Below are 27,005 nucleotides of genomic sequence, written 5' to 3'. Positions count from 1 at the left end.
TACTTATGGCCATATAGTGTATGTGCTTATGACTGATGGGGCATTTGAGATGAATAAATGTCTGCAGCGACCTTATGCACAATTTTTGGTAAATGTGAATTTATTACCCTAATGTATCGACTATAATTTCTGGTCATTTTAAGGCCTTGTTCACACACACTTTTTTTTTGTGTTTTTATGGCTTTTTTTACATGCGTTTTTAGTGTTTTTTTTAATCTATTGTCATTTTGTCCATGCACTTTTTTTAAAGTTTTTGAAGTCCAAAAGAGAAGCCTGTGGAAGAAAACGCCAGAAAAAAACATCATACCCACATTATGCTACAAAAAAACCTCAAAAAACTAAAAATACGCTACAAAAACACCACAAACTAAACGCTAAGTATGTAGACAATATTATATTTTACTATAGACTTTAAAACGTCTGGCCACAACATTTGGGGAGAAAAAGCGGCACAAAAAATCCCACTGAAAATGCACGCAAATACTGTGTGAATTAAGCCTTATTGTACTTTTCTGGTTTTCTGATTTCAGATAATAAAGTTTATTAATTGTCCAATGAAAAGTTATGCAATTTTCTAATATTTTGTGTATCAGTTTCTCACTTTTTATAAGATCTCTGCTAGGGCAGATGTTCAGCCTCTGGGGGGAAAAAAACACAAAGACAGCAAGCAGTGATCTTGGATCAATTATATTAGAAATGATATATTTTTTTAAAGTTGGAAATGCTCTTTGAAGCCAATTCCATCAGGCAATGGATGTGCTTAAAATATCTACCGACATATTTGAAATACAGGATATGTTTGATAGACTTTTTGTAGTTCACAAGTCAGCCAGTGTTTGTTGTCCATCGCAGCTACAGACCATGTCTGATAACAATCCTTTTTTCTCCACTTCCTTGGCAAGAGAAGGCACGCACAGATCTCCCCGCAGCTCTCCTCCGGCAGTGGAAGGGTGCAGCATGTAGGGGGCGTGCCCATGATCCACCCTGATACACACGGACATACTCGTAACGAGCCCTCACACACAGCATAGAAGCCTCTGTGGTCACTGGGTATCCCTCAGCTATTCACCCTCACTGATTATGTGCCAGGCAGCGTGCCCGTTCTAACACATCCCTCACCATTCCCCCTGGGCAGGCAGGCTGCAGGGTATTCAGCGAGACACCATGCCGGGCAGCGACACAGGAATAGCCGTGGACAGGACTTACTCCGATCCTGAGAGGCACCAGAGGACCAAGACCAGGGTGAGAGATCGATTCATGATTAGACGGGCGAGCAGCCATTCAATAGCTGGTGTGGAACGAAAGGTCCCAGCGTGCCACATCTGCTCGCTGCCAGTCCATGCTGGGAGCTGTAGTTCTACAGGAGCCATTTGTTGCACCCAGTCTCCTATAATTGGAGTGCAGTGATTCCCCTCCTGTATTATGTTGTGTATAACCCAGTACATGTGTGGCTGTATTCTCCAGCATTCCTAAGGCGCCATTTACATTAGGTATACCGGGTTTATGGTCATTGGTGTGAGTGAAGGCTCAGCACTGCACCCGCTGTTATATTACTGGGTCCCATTTATAAAAGTGGCGCCATAGCACACCTATAGAGCTGCCGGTATACATGGCCGGCGAGTCCCTCAGGTCAGTGTGCAGCACACAGCTGTATGTCCATTGACGTGTGCCTATGTATATACGGTGTAAACTAATCATATAGGCTCGTGACTCATCCTGCGCCTTAATTTTCCTGTCATGTTTGCCGCCTCAGCTCTCACTATGAGGGTCCTGTATATCGAGCGAGGTGTGTGTGTGTGTGTGTGTGTGTGTGTGTGTGTGTGTGTGTGTGTATATATATATATACAAATGTCCTAATGTATGAGGAATGTGTCGCACGTGAGACCCCTTGGAACAGCTGGGGGTCATGTGTTCTGGATTGCATTTGTTTTTCTCAAATGTGTCAGAAGTGCGACTTGTAGATAAAAATGTCTCCACTGTATGTGTCACACGTAATACTATATATGAACATTTCCAGCACGTTTGTGACATTTGTTATGGATATGACAATGGATGTGGAATCAGTGCGTATTCACCATGCCGTAAAGGCCCCCATTCACACTTTGTGTAAAACTCCATGCAGATTTTCGGATGTGTTGCGGCTTTTCAAATGCAAGGAACGCACCTGACACAATATTTGCTAAAATATTTAGCAGATTTAATTTACTCTTAATCAAATGTAGAAATAAGCCTGTAAATCCGTGTGTATGTGTGTGTGTGTGTGTATATATATATATATATATATATATAATTTGTACAGATATCTGGTGGATTTACTCCACAGACGGCTGAACATAGATGTAAATGTTTTTGTGTTGGCGTCTGTAAAATATACAAATGTCTTGGCAATAACGTGTGTGTGTGTGTGTGTGTGTATATATATATATATATATATATATATATATATACACACACACACATTTCTGACCGCCACGTCTTGAGTAATGTGGCTTGTACACAATAGTGAGATATATTATCACAATTTGCCATATTTATGACAGCCACCCAAACACTTTTGCGTGACAGTTCTTGCGTGTAATTCTACAAGTGGGCTTTTTCCTTGAGGCCGCATGGTCGACCGCTGACTTGCAGCCTCTGAAACAGACAGATGATGAAGTGGCACCGCACATTCCTAGGGCCGCCCCACTTTGTTCTAGTGTATGTTGGGGGTCACAGTGGTAGGAACCTTTATCGGACATATAAAAGATTTCTGCTACTTTTCTGTTCATTAACATGGCGTTGTTTAGTAGCGTTCCGTGTATACCTCACCAAATGAGTGCCATGTTGGGGAATTTAGGCCTCATTCACACGAGCGTGAATCACGAAGGTCCGCTGCATGTCCTATATTGGTGCATTTTCACGCACCTACGCGCCCATTGAAGTCTTTGGGTATGTGCACACAATAACTGCAATTACGTCTGAAAATACGGAGCTGTTTTCAAGGGAAAACAGCCCCTGATTTTCAGACGTTTTTTGAGCAACTCACGTTTTTCGCGGTGTTTTTTACGTCCGTTTTTGGAGCTGTTTTCATTGGAGTCTATGAGAAAACTGCTCCAAAAACGTCCAAAGAAGTGTCCTGCACTTCTTTGACGAGGCAGTCAATCTACGCGTCGTCGTTTGACAGCTGTCAAACGACGACGCGTAAATGAAAGGTCGTCTGCACAGTACGTCGGCAAACCCATTCAAATGAATGAGCAGATGTTTGCCGACGTATTGGAGCCCTATTTTCAGGCGTAAAACGAGGCATAATACGCCTCGTTTACGTCTGAAAATAGGTTGTGTGAACCCAGCCTGAGGGTATGTTCACACGAGGGCGTCCGTAACGGCTGAAATTATGGGGATGTTTCAGCCTGAAAACATCCCCGTAATTTCAGCCGTACCGGCATGTGCAGGCGCTTGAACGCCGCGTCAATTACGGACGTAATTAGCGCTGCTATTCATTGAAGTCAATGAATAACGGCTCCATTTACGGCCAAAGAAGTGACAGGTCACTTCTTTGACGCGGGCGTCTATTTACGCGCCGTCATTTGACAGCGGCGCGTAAATTACGCCTCGTGTGAACAGACAAACGTCTGCCCATTGCTTTCAATGGGCAGATGTTTGTCAGCACTATTGAGGCGCTATTTTCGGACGTAATTCGGGGCAAAAACGCCCGAATTACGTCCGTAAATAGGCCGTGTGAACATACCCTTAAACAACATTAGAGGGAGCATGCCAAATGCCTCTGTATTAAATTGGAGGTATAGTAGGGACCCATAGAATGGGTGCTGTATTATGGCTCTGCACAACTTGGAGGTTGTATGGAGCCGTAATATGTTCATGTTTAGAAGCCCATGAATGGGTGCCATGTAATACTACATTTTTCTGCCCTAAAATTACAAGCTGAAGTGAATCTGATTATACATCAAGCCAATGGTGGCACCTTAGGATGGTTTATCACAGTCTGTCTGCTAATCCCATAGGTCAGGGCTGGGGATCCAAGCAGCCAGTTAGTCAATGCACCTACATTTTGGGGTGCTTTCTGTTGGTGGCAGGTGTTATTGGTGTGATACTGCAGAAGTCAAACTGGCTATTGGATTCCTCTGACTAGCTTCTAATGTCTACATTATTTTGTCCATCCTTAGGCTGCCTTAAAGAGGCTCTGTCACCAGATTTTGCAACCCCTATCTCCTATTGCAGCAGATAGGCGCTGCAATGTAGATAAGAGTAAAGTTTTGTTTTTGTTTTTTAAATACGAGCATTTTTGGCCAAGTTATGACCATTTTTATATTTATGCAAATGAGGCTTTCTAAAGTACAACTGGGCGTGTATTATGTGCGTACATCGGAGCGTTTTTACTTCTTTTACTAGCTGGGTGTTGTGAATGGGAGTGTATGATGCTGACGAATCAGCATCATCCACTTCTCTTCGTTACCACCCAGCTTCTGGCAGTGCACAGACACACAGCGTGTTCTCCAGAGATCACGCTGTGACGTCACTTCCTGCCCCAGGTCCTGCATCGTGTCGGACGAGCGAGGACACATCGGCACCAGAGGCTACAGTTGATTCTGCAGCAGCATCAGCGTTTGCAGGTAAGTAGCTACATCGACTTACCTGCAAACGCTGATGCTGCTGCAGAATCAACTGTAGCCTCTGGTGCCGATGTGTCCTCGCTCGTCCGACACGATGCAGGACCTGGGGCAGGAAGTGAGTGACGTCACAGTGATCTCTCGAGAACACGCTGTGTGTCTGTGCACTGCTAGAAGCTGGGCGTTGTGAAGAGAAGTGGATGATGCTGATTCGTCAGCATCATACACTCCCATTCACAACGTCCAGCTAGTAAAAGTAGTAAAAACGCCCCGATGTACGCACATAATACACGCCCAGTTGTACTTTTACTTTAAACACGCCCAGTTGTACTTTAGAAAGCCTCATTTGCATAAATATAAAAATGGTCATAACTTGGCCAAAAATGCTCGTATTTAAAAAAAACAAAAAAAAACGTTACTCTTATCTACATTGCAGCGCCGATCTGCTGCAATAGGAGATAGGGGTTGCAAAATCTGGTAACAGAGCCTCTTTAAACAACAGGTAAGGTAGGATGGCAGGCAATTTTTATGCCCCTTCGCCTTTTTTGTGGTTATCTGACTGTTGCCACTAGTAAAGGAAGCAATTTAATGTCAAGAATATATTATGGAGTTAGGGCCTGTTCACATCTGCTTTGGAGGTTCTCTTAGGGGCCTCTGTTGCAATTCCGTCCAAGAATACTGCAAACAATAGCGCAGCATCCTGCACTATTGTTTCTGGTAAAACCGTAGACACCCCGAAGGAACCTTTAAACTCAATGGGTTCCATCGGCCACTGGTGGTTTCCATCGTGCAACGGAATCGGCGCTCCTGGTATTTCTGATGTTCTGCTCCTCTTCTGACGGAACAGAACAACTGAACGCTGGTATGAACCCAGCCTTACTACGTATGTGTTTTTCATTCATCTACTTGGCTAATGATCACCTTGGCTAGTAGCTAGGCTTGTGGCTTGTTTATATGGCAGTATTTTGTCCATGTTACCTCCTTATTTTTCTGGCCAGAATCCATGCTGGATCCGAGCAGAGAGATGGAGATGTTTTCAGTTAATAAATAAATTAAATTATGGAGGAAACACAGACCTATTTTCTGCTGCATAAAGCAGTAATGTGGAGTATTTACTGTTGCACGGTCTCTATCAGCTGCTCCACATGACTCAGAGCTGCCTCAACATGCTGAAATTTTCTTTTCCATTCTAAACGCCATATCTACAGAGCGCCACATACATCAGCAGTGAATGGGAATGTTATGAATAGACCTGAAAGCGTTTTGCCCTGGAGTGAGTCCTGCTTATATTTTCCAGGAACTTGCTAGTCTTTCCTGTGCTTCAGGGGGTTGTGCTCAATCCCTTATCTCTGCACCGCCCAGGTTATTCATGTTCATGTTTCCCATGGTATTTTGTAACAGTCTTCTCAATTCGCCTAAAGCGGAATATTGTATCATTCTGTACCGAGCCCTACCTTTTGTTGTATCTTTATATGTTTATTACACTTTGACATTTTATCAACACCCTAAATTGTTATGCACAGGACGACGAGGATTTATTTTGAATGCAGTGCAAGGGGTTAAGCCAGGGCAGAGCGATTTACATGTAATAATTTTACTAACAATAATGTTTTTTTTCTTTATGAATTACCATGTAATGATAATTGATATTTTCATTAAGTTGTGCATCCACACTGAGCGATTTATTGTTACGATAGCTTGGAAACGTTTGAATCGTAACAAGGACCGTTCCGGTCCTTTACACACGACAGTTATTGCTGTAATTCATACCAGTGTCACAATTTGTAATCTCATACTAGCCAACTATTAAGAAATGACATCAGGGAGATTCTGAAAGCATTTGAAGAAGCGTTGTACAAATTATAATTTTTTTATCTTGTGTCCTGCCACTTATTGGACACTCCTCTCATTCTAATCACAAATAGTGCATATGATTAAACCCCTAAACAAAGGCAGACCAGCAGGTCCTCTTCACTCCCAGGTGCCATTGCAGACCACATCGTGACATCGGCCGCGGCGTCAGGATGTGGTTTGCGGTGGCCGTCGGGAGTGATGAGGACTGAAGGAAGGAGAGGTGAGTATGTTGTGTTTGTTTAAAGAAGCAAAGATGTGTCTCCGTGATCAACTGTAATCTGTGTGGTTTACACCATCAGGTCCTGCACTAAGCAGAACAGTGTGTCAGTTTTATTTGCCGTGTTCCTTTAGCTCAGGATTATCCAATAGGATTTCTGAAAATGGTTTTTTTTTAAAAAAAAACCAAAAACAACCGTTTAAGGCCCTGCCAACATCACGTTTTGGTCTTCTGTTTTATTGTGTACCACCAGGAAAGCTCTCAATGTAGACGTTAAACGCACCCATAGGGTTTCATTAGCCCGATGGAGGCCCAAAGTAGGCTGCTATAGGTCATGATATGTTTTTTGAGGTATAGAATAGCGTATTAGACTATTCTATTCCATACAATAGAATCCCGCATTGGGATCCACTCAGTACCTGTTTTTTTTAACATGGCAGCTTATGGGTGAGTCCAAATCTGCATACCTGTGCATCAAAATCCGCTAGTCGTCGTCGCCCCCCCCCATCAAAAAAAAAAAAGAACCCCCCCCCCTCACAATTTTAAAGTTTCAAATAAAAAAAGAATATATTCACCTCCCCTGGCACTCCCACAGCAAGGCATCCCTGTCAGCCTCCTGCAATGATGTTTTGTCACATGTGACCACTGTAGCCAATCACAGGCTGTAACAGTCACATCTGCCAAAACGTCATCACAGGCGGCTGGTTGTACTGAGAGCAGCCAGGGGACCGGGCTCGTGTGGCTATGGGAGCGCCCAGGGAGGTGAGTTTAGTTTTTTTGTTTTTTTTTTATACTGTCTCAGCAGTTTTTTGCTGTGGAAAATCAGTTACAAAATCTGCATTAAATACGCATCAATTTGGTGTGCATTTCCCTGTGGATCCTTCGTTGGTTTTGCAAATAAATTTTCCACAGAAAATCCAGCCTCTGTGCATGTTCTCTATATGTTCTTAGAGTAGTAGCTCTTAAGCTCCATGCACACGACCGTAGATTTCGTCCGTAATTACGAACCCATTAATTTCTATGTCCGTCAGACACCTTCCCGTATATTTACGGGAAGGTGTCTGGGTCGTAGAAACCTTCCATTAAAAAAATAGGACATGTCCTATTTATTTTTTTTATCTTATGGACTGCACTCCCATACGGATCGTGATTATGGGTGTCGTGAGTACATGGTCGTGTGCATGGGGCCTTAGAGTATAATTTGCACCCTTAGGATAGGAACACACACAACATATTCAGTGCTGATGCAATGTGTTAAGCTGTGCAGCATATCAGCCCTGAACACCGCAGGGAATGCCGTCCGGAAAATGGCCCCACATTGTAGTGCGTTTTTCCTGAGGAATTTCCGCTGCAAAGCGGCGATGGAAAAAAAAAACAAAAAGCGTTCATGCTTACCCCCTCCTTCTCGGCGCGTAGTCCGGCCTCCTGTGATGATGTTGCAGACCATGTGACGCTGCAGTTTGTGATTGGCTGCAGCGGTCACATGGCCTGCAACGTCATCCAGGGAGGCTGGACTGGAGAAGAAGCAGGGAACTCTGGGTATATATATATTTATTCTAAATAGTAATGAGACGTGTATGATGCTGACCAATCAGTGACCAATCAGTGTCATACACTTCTCACTGTTCCAGCTCAGCATGAGTCACTGCACAATCACGCTGTAACAATGGGCCGGAACAGTGAGAAGTGTATGAAGCTGATTGGTCAGCCTCAAACACTTCTTTTCACAACGCCCAGTTGGTAAAAAGTAAAAACACACCCAGATGTCTATTAAGAAACTAATTAGCATAAATCTAAAATTGTTTATAACTTGGTCAAAAATGATAGTTTTTCATCATAAAAACCACTGCTGTTATCTACATTACAGCGCCGATCATTATGTAGGAGATAGGGAATTTATAATCTGGTGACAGAGCCTCTTTAAGGTCACACAACGCGTGAAAATTACACTGGGACTGCCCTAAAAATCTCTATTTACATGTTGGTGTGGAATGTATCCGCGAATTTCGCTCATTGGATTGATTTTAGAATCCGTGGTGTAAGTCCGCATTATGTCAAATCGGTAGTGTCCAAGTAAGCACAGTATAAACTACGGCTTGGATTCCCTCTGAAAACAATAATGTGTGGGAAAACAAGTGGATTTCTGCGAGGAATCAGCCAACAGCTTGTACATATGTTTCATACGGCAATAGTTGCAGCCATTTTCCATAGCACCGAGAATAAGTCACATGAAAAATCATGGTTGAAAGTTTTACATGTGGTTTCCACTGGCTGTTGGAACTCAAGACAAGACAGAGATATAGGGAATTCTCTAGAAACTGGGCATCCGCTTTTACAACTGTGGCATGGGGTCAGACCACAGGCTATGGAAGTGTGAACAGAGGGTCTAACAATTGACCAACAATCAGGCTGTAAAATGTAGACTTCCTGCAGGTGGTGCTTTCAGAATGTATGCAGATAGTTCATGATAAAGTGCTCTTGTATAAGGTGATGCCTTCTCTCCCTTTTATTCTGTCAAGATTTCATTTTGCCTCCAGTCACATGGGTGACACAAATAGTCGTGTTTGAAGGTAAATGACTGCTTAATCGCTGCATTTCCTCCTATTCTAATCTACAGGGATATTTAGCATGAGCTTTTCCAGCTCCACATGCTCTTTGCACATCTACACGAACATTATTGGATAAGTGAAGGTTTAATGAGTTGAAAAAAAAAAACCCAGTGCAGCGCATGTGACTATTTACTAATGATGATGCACACAATTGAATTTTTATGACATAGAGCCCCAGGTATATGATAGGTCTTCCTCCACAGCTCTGCCTTCCTGCCTCCATTATATCATTGTCTATCTGTAGCTATAAATGTGTGTCAGGATCCTGTAGAGAATAATGGAGGGCAATCCGGTGATTAGAAGCTCCCTTATGTGACATTACGGTTGGGTAGACTGGCATTCTCCCTCTGACAACATTGCACCGTGTTATAATGTTGCCAGAGCGACAGGAAAAACCTCCATTGTTTCGGCTTGTTTTTTATGTGAATGCCTTGTGAAGATTCAGCTTGCGGCTTCCTTGTCCGAGGTTACGTCTGCAACTTGTCATTTAAAACCGCTGTAGGAAACGGGTCAGATTCTAGTGTTGCCCTGGCATTGTCTCTCATGTAACCCTAGCTTCATCTTTTCAGTGCATGGTGAAGGGGAGCCAATATAATCGAGTTGAATTTGTAGCAATCTGCAGTGTTTCAGCCTGGACGGAGTCTGTCAAGCTTTCTTAGGGTATGTGCACACGATGAGAGGCTTTTACGGCTGAAAAGACAGACTGTTTTCAGGAGAAAACAGCTGCCTCGTTTTAGACGTAAATGCTCCTCCTCGCATTTTTCGAGGCTTGTCTGACAGCCGTAAATCTTGAGCTGCTCTTCATTGACTTGAATGAAGAACGGCTCAAATTACGTCTGAAAGAAGTGTCCTGCACTTCTTTTGACGAGGCTGTATTTTTACACGTCGTCGTTTGACAGCTGTCAAACGATGACGCGTAAATGACAGGTCGTCTGCACAATACGTCGGCAAACCCATTCAAATGAATGGGCAGATGTTTGCCGACGTATTGGAGCCCTATTTTCAGACGTAAAACGAGGCATAATACGCCTCATTTACGTCTGAAAATAGGTCGTGTGAACCCAGCCTTAGGGTATGTTCACACTCTAAACAAAAAAACAGCTGTAAAATACGGAGCTGTTTTCAAGGGAAAATAGCCTCTGATTTACAGCCGTTCTTTTATACATCAGGCATTTTGGATGCGTTTTTTATGGCCGTTTTTGGAGCTGTTTTTCTACTGACCCAATGAAAAACGGCTCAAGAAGTGACATGCACTTCTTTTTTACGGGGCGTTTTTTTACGCGCCGTTTTTACAAACTAAGTTTCATGGCAATGAAACGCCGCTTTTACCATTGAAGTCAATGGGCAGATGTTTGGAGGCGTTGAGTCCCCGTATTTTCAGGCGTTTACGGCCCGAAAAACGGCTCAAAATAGGCCGTGTGAACATACCCTTATAGATGAGTACTTTGATCTGAGGCTGGTACTAAAGCCACTGAAAGCTGAAATACAGGTGTGAGCAGTCGTTTCCAGCCTGCAAGAGTGGAACGTTGTGGAGTTGATTTTAATTTAGTGGGCACGATATGTAATGTTGCTTTAAATAAAGCATGCATCTGGCCTCATTCCACTGCTAGATTCTATGCTCAATGCATTTCACAGCTGTTTGTGTATAGTAGCATATGATGTTTGTTATCTGAAGCTACTGAGCAAGTTAACACCACCATCCTTTGTGTAAGTCCTATTACTGTAAGTAGTAAACAGGTCACATGTGCTATATGGGCTGTGATCAGCTGATAGTAGCCATATATAGTTACATTATGGGTCTTCAGATTAGTCTATTTAATAAGCACTACTGAATACATGGTCTGAAGTTTATTTTCTTGACACTATAGGCCTTATATCATCTGGAAGACAGCACCCACGTGAATATATTGGTGTAATACTGCAAACTTGCCAAAAGCTGGCAGGTGTGTGTCAAGCCTATAGAATGAATACCACATTTTTTTCACTCATTGGCCCAGATTTACTTAGACTGGCGTTTCATACGCCAGTCCTAGACTGAAGCCCGCTGGAGTAAATCGACAAATGTATTAAGAGGCGCACGCCCCTCAAAAAATTGATCGCGTCTTGGGTTGTTTGTGCACCGTAACATGAAATCTATGCATGTTACGAGTTGGCGTCGATCTTTACTATAATTTATACCAATTTCACGTTTGGCATATTGAAAATATATAAAAAGATTCCCACAAATTTTGTGATATTTATTTACCTTATATGAATTCTCAAACTTAGGGCCAGTTCAGACAAAGTTTTTTGCGCGGAAGCCGCGCTACAAAACGTGCCAAGAGACTGCCGAAAATTCCTCCCATTAATTTCAATGTGAGGCGGAGGTGTTTTTTCCCACGAGCGGAAAAACCGGCTCGCGGGAGAAAGAAGGGACATGCCCTATCTTCGGGCGTTTACGCCTCTGACTTCCCATTGACATCAATGGGAGGCAGAGAAAGCGTATTTCGCTGCGTTTTATGGCCGCGGGGGAAAAACGCCGTGAAAATTGGCGTACAAGCAGAGGAAAATCTGCCTCAAACTTCCAAACTGAATTTTGGGGCAGATTTTCCTCCTGCAAAAAACTCTGTGTGAACACTCCCTAGGGCTGGGTTCACACAGAGTTTTTTGCAGGAGGAAAATCTGCCTCAAAATTGTGTTTGGAAATTTGAGGCAGGTTTTCCTCTGCCTGCGTGCCGATTTTCGCTGTGTTTTTCGCCTGCAGCCATTGAACGCCCAAAGATAGGGCATGTCCCTTCTTTTTCCCACAAGCCGTTTTTCCCGCTCGTGGGATAAAAAGGCCTCCACCTCCTATTGAAATCAATAGGAGTCATTTTCGGCCGTTTCTTGGCACGGTTTCTGCGTCAAAAACTCGTGTGAACCCAGTCTAATGGAGAATTCTCCCAAGTGTTGGCTGATTTTTATATAAGTCCCTAGTTAGTATTTTTGTTACATTCTTAAAGGGAGTCTGTCATACCCCCCCCCCCCCCCCCCACCCCCACCATCTCTTACACCACTAGATAAGGGTAGAGGAGACCAGTTTAATCATACCTATGTCGGCGATCATGCTGCAAGCAGCACTACGGAAATGTACTTTTAAACCTTGCGTGCCAAATGTAAGGCTGGGTCCACACGAGCATGTTACGTCCGTAATGGACGGAACGTATTTCGGCCGCAAGTCCCAGACCGAACACAGTGCATGGAGCCGGGCTACTAGCATCATAGTGATGTACGATGCTAGGAGTCCCTGCCTCGCTGCGGGACAACTGTCCTGTGCTGTAATCATGTTTTCAGTACGGGACAGTAGTTCTACGGAGAGGAAGGGACTCCTAGCATCGTACATCACTATGATGCTAGGAGCCCGGCTCCCTGCACTGAGTTCGGTCTGGGACTTGCGGCCGAAATATGTTCCATCCTTTACGGACGTAACATGCTCGTGTGAACCCAGCCTAAAGTGTCTCGCTTCTCCGCTGTAACCTGTCCCTTCTGGTCCTCAGAGTTCTACTCACTAAATGGTTACTAACTTTTCAACAAACTTTCCATAAATCAATAGTAAAAGGGAATATAAGAAACTTTGTAATATCTTATTAGAGAAAAATCAGACTCCTTTCCTCCACCCCCTCTTAATTATTTACTCACTGAATTTACTTCTAAATCTGTCTCCTCAAGACAAGACAGACTATTGGCTCACTAAAGGATCGGTTTACAGCTTCCCATAGAGGGGGGGGGGGTAGGGAGTGGTTGCAGGAGCAGAGTGAGAGAGAGGCATAGAGAGATACAAAAAGACATGCTGCAGTTTCTAGTAAGTGTAAGTGTAAGGGTATGTTCACACGAGGGCGTCCGTAACGGCTGAAATTACAGGGATGTTTCAGCCTGAAAACATCCCCGTAATTTCAGCCGTAACGGCATGTGCAGGCGCTTGAACGCCGCGTCCATTACGGGCGTAATTAGCGCTGCTATTCATTGGAGTCAATGAATAACGGCTCCAACTATGCCCAAAGAAGTGACAGGTCACTTCTTTGACGCGGGCGTGTATTTACGCGCCGTCATTTGACAGCAGCGCGTAAATTACGCCTCGTGTGAACAGACAAACGTCTGCTTTCAATGAGCAGATGTTTGTCAACGCTATTGAGGCACTATTTTCGCCCGAATTACGTCCGTAAATAGGCCGTGTGAACATACCCTTATATCTCACCCCAGTTCTGGATTTACAGCTACACTGCTCATTACTGCTGTATAATCTCCTCCATGTGGCTGCTTCTCTATATATGTGGTAGAGATAGAGGAGCAGGATGTTATCTTTTCCGTGTACTGTGTGATAGCAGCTCCGCTCAGTAGCTCAGAGAAAACTGAGAATTATCGAGATCTTACTAGGGTAATACTACTAAAAATGGAAACTACAAGTCATAAAATGGCCAGATATTGTGTTATTCCTCATGTACACACACACACACACACACACACACACACACACACCTGCCTATTCTGAAAAGTTTGCCTCTGGTTTTCATCTGATACTGCAGTGTTATAAAACTGTACGGACATTAAAAAGAATTGAGTAGTATGCATGCTTCCAAAAGAATGCATTACCGCCTTAGGCCCCATTCACACGACCGTAAAAAAACCTCTGTTTTTGCGGACTGCAACAGCGGTCTGCAAAAACTGACCCATTCAATTCCACTGAACGCGGACACCTTTCCGTATCGCTACGGATGAGTGTCTGTGCCGCAGAACTGTGCTGGGAATTATGGAGCATGTCCGTTTTTTTTATTTTACGGACCGTTCTCCCATGCTTTATAATGGGTGCATAGTCCGCAAATGCAGATGATTACAGGCACGGTCATGTGCATGGGGCCTAAGTGATAATAAAGAGCGTAACTAACATATTTTATAAGTGATCACACGAGTGGGATAGTAAAAAGAGTACGGGCACAACTGAAGTTGAATTCAAAACTCATTCACACTAGCGTTGGTATACGTTTACCGCTCTTCCTTCAGAGGAAGAGAGGATCGATACATTAAATGGAAAGCAACGGTTCCATTAGAATTACCATTGAATTTAATGGTAATTCTTTTGTATCAGTTGCTTTCCGTTTTGTCTCTGCTCGCTAGGTTTCCTTTTTTTTTTTTTTTTTGAATGAAAACGAAAGTGCATTGTGCAGAACTTTTGTTTTTGTTAAAAAAAACGAAAAACTAGCGAACAGAGACAAACGGAAAGCTACGGAAACAAAAGAATTCCCATTAAATTCAATGGTAATTCTAATGGAGCCGTTGCTTTCCGTTTAATGTATCGATCCTCTTTTCCTCTGGAGGAAGAGCGGTAAACGTATACGAACGCTAGTGTGGAAGAGAGGTAAATGTATATTAATGCTAGTGTGAACTTAGTCTAATACAATTAAGATATTAATAATATTTAAAACAAACAAAAAACTCTGCGCTGGTTTTGAACCAGAGAGCTTTCACATGGTAAATGAGCTAACCACTGCACTATAGAAACTATGATACTGAATGCTTTCCAAGCAGTAGTAGTTGAGGGTCATTTCAATAACGGCGCCACTGTCTTAGTCTCTCCTGCCGGTAATGTCTGTCTGCTGCGTGGGGGTGGTAACTGGTCAGAGACTCAGTCAGACTGGCTGCTGCATGCAGTATGCACTAGGTGTGACTGTGGGACTCACCAGTCATAGCCCCGCTTGTAGCTTTCCCACGCTAATGAAGCATGGGAAAGCTACAAGCGGGGCTATGACAGGTGGGTCCGACACTCAATCTGCACCCCCTACCTGGTCTCAGGACATGAGGTCAGGACCAGGTGACTCGCACGTCACCGGTCCCATCACCGACCCAATGACGGTCTGTGTGTCTCTGACTGAGGTCACCCCAGTCACAGACCGTCATAGGTTCCTCCGCAGCTGCTCTCCTAATTGACGGCTGCGCTTCCCTTATTTGCACTGCGTCTGCGCGTGTAAACTTTGGCGCATGCGCAGTGCAAATCATCGGAGGGAACAGAGGAAATCCCGGACAGTGTTCATATTCTGCCGGACGATACGGACGGCAGAAAAAAAACACTGGGTTTTTGCGGACTGTCCGTAAATTTACGGACGGTTGGCAACCCTGATCGTAAACCGCGCATTCTCAACACCTATACGGTCGTGATGCAGATTCGTGCTGCTTTTCTAGCTGTATATGTGAATATACTTTAATTTGTCTGTTGTTGTCCAATAGCATGGATGTACTTCCCTTTTTATATGCCTTTTGGTTTTGCCTATAAACAACATTTCTAATTTGGACAGTGATCTTCGGCTGCGTTCACATCTGCGTCAGGGCTCCGTTCCGTCGAAGCTTTCCGTTGGAACGGAGCCCTGACTGATGCAAACGGTTTCCGTTTCCATCCCCATTGATTTCAATGGTGACGGATCCGGTGCAAATTGTTTCCATTTGTCTCAGTTATGCAAGGGTTCCATAGTCGACTACGCTATTGATTCCGTCAAAAAGGCAGAACCTTATGGTTTCCGTTTGTTTAAGTCAGGTCTCCATTCTAATGGAAAGCTCTGACGGAACCTCAGAATAGTCGGATATGTGAACAAAGCCTTAGTAACAAATATATTCTGTAAAGTTGCATAGTCTCAAATTATACAGTGTTGCAAATAGTTATTTTGCAGCTCCCTGTTGGAAGTTTTCTGAGTAATCCTATCCTTTAAAGGTATTGTCCCATCAAGGTTACCCATCTATGCCATTGTAGATCATATCGACATCTTGACCAGAGCTGCTGGAAGGCTCGGCACAATCCCGTGTATAGCTCTGTTCCCTCCTACGTTGAAGCTTCTGTTTATTACAGAATGCAGAGATGCTCTTCTGGATCCGTCGTATGACTGATACCAAGAACGCCCGACAGACCCCCATTGAGTTACCATGGAATACATTGGGGTTCTGTCTATTCCTCTGATTCAAATGTGAACAGCACCTTACATTTGCACCCACTGAATTCAATAACCAAAATTTCATAGTATATGCTTGGCAAGGAAAATGTGGATGTGCTGCATCTTCCCTTTTCAATTGCAGCTGATCGCCGGGGGGACTGACATCTGCACACCCAATGGTCATCTCATCAATGAAATGGTCTTAATGGGACAACTTTGGTAACGTATTATATTGAGGTTTGTGTATGTATATACATGCCTGCACAGTTCCTGGAACGTGTAATAATCTTGTTTGTAGTCTTCTTTAAAATACCATTCCACATCTTTTGCATCTGCCATAATTCAGTGTGACCGCCTGGTAAAGACCGTGCTGCAGAACATTCGCATTCTGTTGGAACATAGCGTTAAACCTTTGGACACTGAGCTATTGTTGTTCTACTGTTTATGAAAGACGTGAATGAGTATAATGAGCATAGGCTGAATCACAAGAAACTGCTGGACACTGTATCTGAGAACATAGATTACAGATTTCTTATTATTAATAGTGCTGCCTATATTTTGCAATTGGTTTATTTACTTATGGAACAAGTTATTGTGTGAGCCGATCAGGCAAGTTCATGTTCACATCACGTTTTTTTATGTCTAGATTTTACGTATACGCCAGGAAAAGAGTAAAACGGAGGCGTCAGTCACCCATAGGCAATCATGGTATGTGTGTAATGGATATGTTGTGAACTCTCCTAACCCTCTTCATGATGTATTCGTTAAACAGATTCCATTATAACCTATGGGTGAGGATGCCACAGTTAGACATCTGTCACCCCTAGACTGTTATGGTATCCGTTTGATGAATACGTCATGAAAAGCCTATAACATATGCATTAAATGGATGCCTGTGATGTATGCCAAAAATACGTAAACGTGTAGTCGACTTGGTTTTTTCCATACATTAATAAAAAAATAGGACACTTTTTTTGGCCTTTGTCAGGCTATAGTAGCCCAATTATACTAAGGGCTTATTCAGACGAACGTATAATACGTCCGTGCAACGCTCATGATTTTCATGCGCCTCGCACGGACCTATGTTAGTCTATGGGGCCGTGCAGACCGTCAGTGGTTTTTTGCGCAGCGTGTGTCCGCTGCGTAAAACTCACGACATGTCCTATATTTGTGCGTTTTTCGTGCATCACGCACCCATTGAAGTCAATGGGTGCGTGAAAATCACGTGCAGCACATGGAAGCACTTTTATAGTCTCATAAATTCACTGTATCTCACTACATGAACGAATGTATGGATAAGAATTTAAAAAAAAAACGAATTTTGAACAGCAAGAATATCTACGTCTTTTAATCTCGAGTGCTGGCTTTTTCCACTATTAGTAACTTGGGGAATTCATGCCAAAACCTTCCATCTCATTTCTCTAATGTAGCCCTATGGACATGTCTAGCATGTTATGCTGGAAGCTTTCCCAACATGTACGCTAGACGCAGGGGAAAAACGTAATGTAATCAGGACCTAACAATTTGCAAGGGATGGACAGAAACCTTTCTCTTCAGGAGACCATAATTGACACAGCTCTGATTGATGAGATCACTGCCTGTTCCAAGATTTTAAGGTCTATTCACGCGGTTCGGTCATATCGCGTTTTTGCCAAGTGTTCGCAAAACTGCGCAAAAAATGCAATTTGACCGCACAGTGTAATCAAACCCCTATATATGTCTCATGATTTAAAAAAAGAAAAAAATGCATTGCATAGCAGGATTTCTAATATAACGTCCAGCGGGCACTAAATGACATCTGCTGGTTGCAACTATTCAGAAAGGCCATCCACTTGGCACATATTTTTTTACTTTTTGTCTGAGGTACCGAGGGAAATTTCGGATCGAAGTACGTAAAAATGCAAGAAATAGTTTTATTTGACTGATGATTCATCTCGCATATTCTGTGTACACCGCAACTATTTTTCAGTTTTGATACTGGAGCTTCAGAGTATAAGTCTAAGGGCTCACGTACTTGACCGTATTGGGGATCTGTGTTGCGTGGATCTTAAATAAGCTACCCATATTATTCTATGGGCCCCTGCCGAACCTACTTGTGCCTCTAATTTTCACAGCAATGGATATCATATTATGCACAGTATATAAATTACTGTGGCACATGGAGGTACCGCATGGAGCCAGCTGCACTGTAGTATGGGTTTGTACAGTAGTCTGTGTGTATGAGGCCTAACTAGTGTCATTTATAAAAAGCCAGCAAAGCAAATGCACAAATCTAGCCCACTGACAGCAGATGTTCTGTGTGATGTATACACAACAGCTAGGTAAACAATTCTATGTAGGTCAGAAGCTAATACAGTAAACCATAAGCCTGCGTTACACTTCCATGCTCATAACAGAAAAGGCCGCCAAACTTGCTGATATTTGCAAGATCGTCAAGTTTTATCTCTTGTGTATCGGGGCCTCCCGGCTGTCCCTCAATGGCAGATTTTTGGGGAAAGCGTGTTTGGGATTGTCTGTTTCAACATGTCTGACCCTTCGTTCCCGCTGGAGATAATATTCCCCTCTCCCCATTGAAATAAACATGCAAGCATGGCCGAGCATACATGTTTATAGTAGATTCAGCTGGTGTGACGACATTTAGTTCCTTTCTTGAATGAATAACACCTATAAGGGTATGTTCATACGAGGGCGTCCGTTACGGCTGAAATTACGGGGATGTTTCAGCCTGAAAACATCCCCGTAATTTCAGCCGTAACGGCATGTGCAGGCGCTTGAACGCCGCGTCAATTACGGACGTAATTGGCGCTGCTATTCATTGGAGTCAATGAATAACGGCTCCAATTACGGCCAAAGAAGTGACAGGTCACTTCTTTGACGCGGGCGTCTATTTACGCGCCGTCATTTGACAGCGGCGCGTAAATATACGCCTCGTGTGAACAGACAAACGTCTGCCCATTGCTTTCAATGGGCAGATGTTTGTCAGCGCTATTGAGGCGCTATTTTCAGACGTAATTCGGGGCAAAAACGCCCGAATTACATCCGTAAATAGGCCGTGTGAACATACCCTAATTGTAAAACATCTTCCAGTTCTCTGACCCACCTCTGTTCTGCTGGCACAACACGCTTGCAGTCGGTAAGACATGTAGTGGTTTTTCATCTGTGTATGGCATACTTTCCATACGTTCCTACTTTTGAGAAGTTACTTCGGGGAGATAATGCATGCAGAACACTTTCAGCTGTGTGCCCTGCCCCTAAAAATATAAGACCCCAAGCCATCGTCCCTAATGCCTTCACAGTAGCGGGCCAGTAATCATGTAGAATAGCCTCCTCCTCCGGGAGGTTTCCCCTTTTTGTCTTCTGAAGTCACTTGGGCATTCTGGGAAGTTTGCCATGTATGGATATGTAGGTATTTATTAGAGGCACCAAGCACTTGAGTTGATATTGCTCTTTGAAAACTGCACAGCTTGAGGCTTGTGATGTTATCTTCTTACATTACACATAGTGCACGCTGTGATGTCTCCATTCACTGGCAGTCTGTGCTCAGATCTTCTATATGAGGTGATGGTGCTCATGATTCACAGGATTTCCTCCGTTAATCTCAATGTAGCATGTAAATGCGACGACTATTCAGCTATGTATTATTACTTCTGGGTGTTGTTATGGATGATTTAGCAGATGTTTATATAACTCTCTGAATCCCATCTTTCAGAAATACCCAAGTGACCTGTTCTTATTTCTTCCAGAGTCAACTGATGCAGGCTTGATAATAAAAATTGTATATCATGCATTTCATATGACCAAAGGGACACTTGCTGTTATTTATTAATGCTCAGTACAGCTAGGTCAGCAAACTTCTGGACACGGAAGATGCACTTCATTAGAAAATGTTATTCTTGAACAGACGTGGCATTCTTAGGCTGGATTTACACGAACGTGTAATACGTCCATGCAACGTGCGTGATTTTCACGCGCCTCGCACGGACCTATGTTAGTCTATGGGGCCATTCAGACAGTCCGTGATTTTCACGCAGTGTGTGTCCGCTGCGTAAAACTCACGACATGTCCTATATTTGTGCGTTTCTCGCGCATCACGCACCCATTGAAGTCAATGGGTGCGTGAAAATCACGTGCAGCACACGAAAGCACTTCTGTGTGACGTGCGTGATTCGCGCAACAGCAGTAAAAAGTATGAATGAAAACAAAAGCACCACGTGCTTTTCTGTTTACAAACAGTGTCATAATGATGGCGGCTGGGCGAAAATCACGCAGCCGCGCATCATACGCGGCTGACACACTGAGCTGTTAAGTGCCTTTTGCGCGAGCAAAACGCCGCATTTTTTGCTCGCGCAAAACGTACACGCTGGTGTAATTCCAGCCTTATAGGCAGCTTTCTTTTTCTTTCTTTGCTTTATATCACATTTTGTACATACTAATGGATGTAATGCAGGGGCCCTAATTACACGGTCTTATAAGCTAAGTTCACACTAGCGTTCACATCTCTTCCATCAGAGGAAGAGAGGATCGAATGATTAAACGGAAAGCAACGGTTCCGTTCGGATTACCATTGATTTCAATGGTAATTATTTTGTTTCCGTTGCTTTCTGTTGGTCTCCGTTCACTAGGTTTCCGCAACTGAAACAAAAGAATTACCATTGAAGTCAAAGGTAATTCTAACGTAACCGTTGCTTTAATTGTTAATTTGGAAGAGAGATAAACGTACTGTATACTAAAGCTAGTGTGAACTTAGCCTTACATGTTCCCTCATTTTAATGAATTGTTGCATGTGTAGGTTTGATACTTTCATATTGCTTTGTCATACAAAATATTTTTATCCATCACTTTGCCTGGTAATAATAGATTTCCAGACGTGCATGTATATCGGGACCGAAAATCACCGCTCATCCGTTCTTGTATATCCTATTTTCCAGGAAGTGACCTGGATATTCAGAAGAGGTACTCATCTGTTAGATTAACAATTGTTATATTGTGCTAGATTACGATGCCTAGCTCTTCCATAGCAGTGACGGATACATTGCCTCCCTCCTTAACAGAGAAGCTCCACATTACTTACCTTTCAGCATGCTCCAGTATGGACCATGGCTGCATTCATCTATAGATGTCGGATTTGTCCTTCTAGTCATATTGCTATATGGACAAGATGTATGGAAACCAGCACTAGCAGATAGATCAGAGTATCTCTTGTAGTGTAGAGTATTCCCTTTAACCCCTTGGAGACACAATTTTCATTTTTTTTAATCGTCGCAATCCAAGAGCCATAAATAAAGTATTTATAAAGTTGCGCTAATCACTCTGACTGACCTTTTCTATAAAAAAAATAAATAATGATTTGCCTATTAAATGTGTACATTGCCTTTAATTGTGTGGGAACCCCCTTGATTGGTTCATGCCCTATGTTTTTGTGTTTTTTTTTTTTGTTTGGTTTTAAACCCTTGGTTCAATAGGGATAAAACAAATTTCTATCGATTATCCATATACCTTTCCATTCCTTGTTTTTTTTTCCTCCAATTGTACTATCACATAGTTACTAACAGTCCTCTTACACGGCCCCCGCATGGGCCATGTAAACGAGCGCCGATCAACGAGACAGTTTGTTGATCGGCACTTGTTTGCTCCTTTCGCATGGAGCCATGTTTGGGGACGAGCGCTCGTTACTCCGATCGCTCGTCCTCGTTAAGGGAGAAGTTCTGCAGGCAATCGATACAATCACCACTAAACGAGCGTTTGCCGGTTCATCAGCTGATCGTTGCCCTATTTACAAAGGGCAGTGATCGGGAACAAGCTCGTTTGCCCCATAATTGTCCTGTGTAAAAGAACTTTAAGTGTGTAATAGTTAGTGCCACACATACTGGTTGTGGTGTGGAATTAAGCCAAACCACTACTGCAATAAAAATAAAAAAACCTGTTCACAGCAATATAAAATCTAACTGCTTTTGTAATAAATGCAGCAAAACCAGCACTAGTCAACAGTTGTTCTCATGACATTAAGGCTCCTTGAACAAATGCCACCCTGCTTGTGCAGTTACCAGAGGTGCTAATATCACCCCGCGTCATAAATCCGATTGATATATGTGAATAATAACTCTGTAACGTTTATTATTGATGTCAAATGCCGGATTTAACCCTTTAGTCGTCTTTGTAGTAAGGTTGATATGATTTTCTGCAGCAGAGAGGGAATTGAGTCTTGCTAATGACTATTGTTATTTTCCAATGTTGTTCGATCCATCACTCCTATTTGATTATTTTTACACTGGGTTGTACATTGCAGTCTTTACATACGTAACATTTTCTGTTCCATATTTATTTATGTACACTATCTTGTAGGTTATACATAGACATCAGTAAATGGTATAAAGCAGCAGCGATTGTTCATCGGAGTATGCTTTGTGTTACACTAGAGAAGCAATAGTTCTAATCTATACTTTCCTCTTTTGCTGCCTTGGATCTCATGGGGCACAAGTAAAAGCAGTCATTTTAGGTGAGACCGGGGTCAAGCTGATACAGCTGCTTACATGCTCAGCAATGGACAGCCCTGAAGGATTTAGAGGAAGGTATTTCTCAGCAACTTATTCCATATGTTACATAGTCTGTTTATTATCTGAGCCAACGTTCATGTCTCATTTGTATTTTTGTTTATGGGAAATGCCTGTGAATATAGAAACTCGCTACCTTTTAAAATGTTGTATTTCGGGGAAAGTGTAAATGATGTATATAGGGACTTGTTTAGCCTGTTTTAAGCATACGGGTGAACACAGGCTCTTATCAGCTTTGTACATTCGTGTAATGACATGAAAAATACCACTCCTCCGCTCTACAAACCTGTCAATAGTTTTGTCAGGGGGAAAGGTGAATGTCAAGTCTTTATGGAGCTCAGTAGGAATCCGCTTCAGCTATTGTTTCATGTGACATGCGTTGTCTAGTAAAGATAGCATGCACATTAAGGGTCCATGCACGCGGCTGTTTTACGGCTCAATAATAGGACTACTGAATACCTCTGATTTCATACATGCTGCACAAATCCCAACGTGTACATGCAGCACCTGATGGAGCATTGTAATGCGGCACACAGACTTCCGATTCCATAGTACCAAGCCATACAGGACTCTGCGTGCTGCCATTCACCCTCCGTTCCATGTGTCTAAGGCCTAAGGATAACTAACAATTGATAATGTCAGAAAACCTGCATGTATGAAATTGTGCACTGGTAAAGACTTGTTATCAATTTACACTGTCTTGAAGAAGCCTATATCAACAGGATAGGTCATTAGTATATGATCGGTGGGGGCCCGACACCCCAACGCAGCACCGATGAGCTGTTCCTGCTGCCTCCGGGCACCATAAGTTATGAAGTAGTTGGGGTCACAGTATAGAGGCCGTGCGGCAGTACTGCGCCTATTGAGGTGAATAGGAGCAGAACTGCAGTAACCCACCACAGCTGCTATACAGTGATCAGAGCCATCTGCTTCCAGCACTGACCACTGCATAACTTCCGGTGCATGGAGGCATCCGGAAAACAGCTGATCGGTGCGGGGGCCGAGTGTCGGACCCCCAACGATCACATACTGATGACCTAGCCTGTGTATAGGTTACCAGTATGAACAACCGTCCCATGCCCAGACAACGATGTCATTATTTTTATACATGTCTGTTACTATTTTCGCTATTGAATCCTTCTTAGGCTCTCTTCACATCTGCGTTGGTGTCCCGTTCTGACGTTCCATCAGAGGTTTCCGTCAGAATGGGACCCTGAGCAGACACAAACCGACAAAAGAGGCAAACGGAAACCACGGGCACCGGCTCCGTCACCATTGTAATCAATGGTGATGGAGACGGAACATCAGAACGGAACCCCAACGCAGATGTGAAGAGCGCCTAAGCTTTTCTATAACTTCCTTTTAATGTTCCATTTTCTTAATGTTTAATCTTCCTAATGGCCATTTAACCAAGCACTTATTGCATACCTATATTGCCATATATATTTAAAAAATCATAATCACTCCTTAGATAGTTATGTGTAGATGAAATGAGGTGCAAAATGTTGTCTAACTTGCATATTTTCCTTTTCCCTTAAATTTCTGTAAATGTACAATTTTCTTTTTCTATGCCTGCGATTTGTGCGGGCTCTTCCTGCAGTCATGCAAGAACTGTGCTGTGTGCCATAAGGCCAATTAGATGTTCCCTCAACCATCATGCTGTTTCATTGATGCAAGGAGTAACTTCAGCTGCATTCCCGTCCTCCCTGTATTCTATTTGCTTTAAACTGTCACTGTCAGAGCAGCTTTGTTTCATGCCCCTTTGACGCTGATTGGTGGAGACCCCCACAGTTGTCAAATTTACAGCCACTGAAATAAACTGGCTGGTTGCGGGGAAATGGAGGCAGTTAGAAACATCAAATAGTGCTGGAATCAGGAGCAAGGCAGCAATCCAGGTATGGCGACAGATTAACTTTTCTGGAGACATGAATGGTCCTCTAACTTTTCAACGAACTTTGCAAAAATCAAAAGTACAAGCGAATATAAGAAACTTGTATAATCGTATTGGAGAAAAACGCCTGTTTCTACATTTACCAGGCTACTCCAATCCCCCTCCTAACTATTCACTCTCTTTAAATTTACGGCTTTATCTGACAAGATGGTCTATCAGCTTACTGAGGGATCTGGGTACATTTGTCCATAGTAGTCTATTGTGTGGGGAGGAGGAGTACAGGATTAGAGTGAGAGAGGCACACACAGACTGGAACACTGCAGCGACTTACTAGTAAGTGTTCTATCTAACCACTGTGCTGGATTCACAGCTATGCTACTAGTTACTGCTGTGTAATGTCCTCCATATTGCTGCTTTTAAATAAATCAGAAAAATAGAGATGAGAGCAGGATTCTCTGCGTGTAGTTTATAGAAGACATGATAGCAGTTAGTCTATCCACTAGCTCAGTTAAAAGTAAGAATTAGAGCCTGCAGAGGGGAAAACTGCTAAAAATGCCATATATGTCATATAATGGACAGAAATCGTGTTATTTCTCTTGTACACACATATGACAGCTTATATAGAAAAGTAATCTGAAAAGTAGGAACACACTGGGCCTATACATTGTGTATTTTCTGCAACAGAGTTCACTGCAGAAAATCCGCAACATTTTAGCAAATCTCATCCTCACACAGCGGAAAAAATCCACTGAGAAAACGTTACAATATTGACCTGCTGTGCGGTTATTTAATCTGCAGCATGTCGATTTAAGCTGCGGAATCACTGTTCTACTGTTGCAGGTTTTGATTTAAATGGGGACATAAAACCCGCCACAAAGACACATGTTTTGCGATTCCGCCGCATGAATCGCAAATGAGGTTAAAAAAAAGGGTTTTTCTAAAATTTCTAATTAATAAAAAAGATTATACTTCTCCCCGGCCGTAGCCATCGCAGCGCGATCCTCTTTTGAGTGCAGTCCGACCTCCTAGGATGATGGTTTATTCCATGTGACTGCTGCAGCCAATCAAAGGCTACAATGGTCAAATGGGACTACAGAGTCACTACATGAACTACAGTGTCATTCCAGGAGGCCGGGCTGTGCTTTGAAGAGAGGGACACGTCGCCATGGCCAACGTCTGGGTGGTGAGTATAAAAAATGAATTTGTGTTTTGTTTTTGTTTTTTCTATTTCTGCAGTATTTTAGCTGTGGACACACAATTTGGTGCGGTTTTTCGGGCGGAATTCCATGCGGTTTTCAGCACTAATATGTTGTGTACTTTTACGTAGCGTATCCACCCTGTAACCAGAATGTAGAATGGACAGCACCCGTACTGAACACTGACCCATTATAGTTAATGGCCCAACCCAGACGACCGCTTTTGTCTGTGATGAAAATATCGCAGCATGCTCTGTTTGTCCATTTTTCATGCAACAATGGTCCATAAAAGTCATTGGGTTTTCATGAAAAACGGACGCCAAGCTGATGTCCTCTGCTTTGCAACGTTTCGTTTTTTACGGATGGTTGTCTGGAAACACTTGAGAAGTGAAATTGGGAAGTAGAGCAGGAGCAGTGTGGTTCTGAATATACGACATGGTCAGAACTCAAAAATACATAAGAGATATCACACAATGATCTATATACTATAAGCAATAAAAAAAAAAAAAGTATGTTTCTGGGGTCATGTGACCAACCTTGAGTTGTTTCTCAGTTGGGTGGGACAATTGAGGACATTCTTACGTTTTTTTTTCATTCACATGAAAAACTGATGGCATACTGATGTCACCCAGATGGAAAATACTTGAGAAATTAAAGGCAATCGCAGAAAAAAACCGATAGAAACGAATGCAAAATTGTCAATGTTTCAAACTCGTTTTAACAATGCTTGTCTTAATAAGCTCTTAGGTCTGTAGTAGTACTATGTCTATATTAAGGAAAACTACATTTTTAATGCGACCATACACTTCAATGGGCGACAACGACCAATATAGGACATGCAGTGAGTTTCATGCAAGGGACACTCGCTGCGTGAAAACTCACGCATGTTTGAATAGCCCCATTGAAATGCATGGGTCTGTGTGTTGACATTTATTTCAATGGACAGCACACAGACGAGGAACATGCTAGTCTGAATGAGCCCTTAGCCTCTATCTGAAAACTATCCTTTTAGTATTTAATAAAATAGTAGAATTTATATAAATTGTGCATTTTTTTTTTTTTTTTTTTTTGCGCTCAAGAAATGTATTGTTTTTTTTTTGGGGAACAATGAATGGTTAGGAGTAAGGGTATACTCGCATGCAGCGGAG

General features: G+C 42.8%; 1 protein-coding gene across 1 annotated transcript in view; it reads left to right on the top strand.

The window, feature by feature from the left end:
- Positions 1-926: 926 nt before the first annotated feature.
- The window catches only part of TMCC3 (transmembrane and coiled-coil domain family 3), a 69,752-nt gene continuing 43,673 nt past the window's right edge, over positions 927-27,005 (top strand). The window contains exon 1 of the mRNA XM_075860106.1: positions 927-1,242. Coding sequence (XP_075716221.1) covers positions 1,165-1,242 — 78 coding nt within the window. The 5' untranslated portion in view covers positions 927-1,164. The remainder of the gene's footprint in view (positions 1,243-27,005) is intronic.

The sequence above is a fragment of the Rhinoderma darwinii genome, chromosome 3 (genome assembly GCF_050947455.1).
Source record: "Rhinoderma darwinii isolate aRhiDar2 chromosome 3, aRhiDar2.hap1, whole genome shotgun sequence".
NCBI classification, from domain to species: domain Eukaryota; kingdom Metazoa; phylum Chordata; class Amphibia; order Anura; family Rhinodermatidae; genus Rhinoderma; species Rhinoderma darwinii.
Note: the sequence above shows the minus strand (reverse complement) of the source record. Positions and strands in the feature narration are given on the sequence as shown.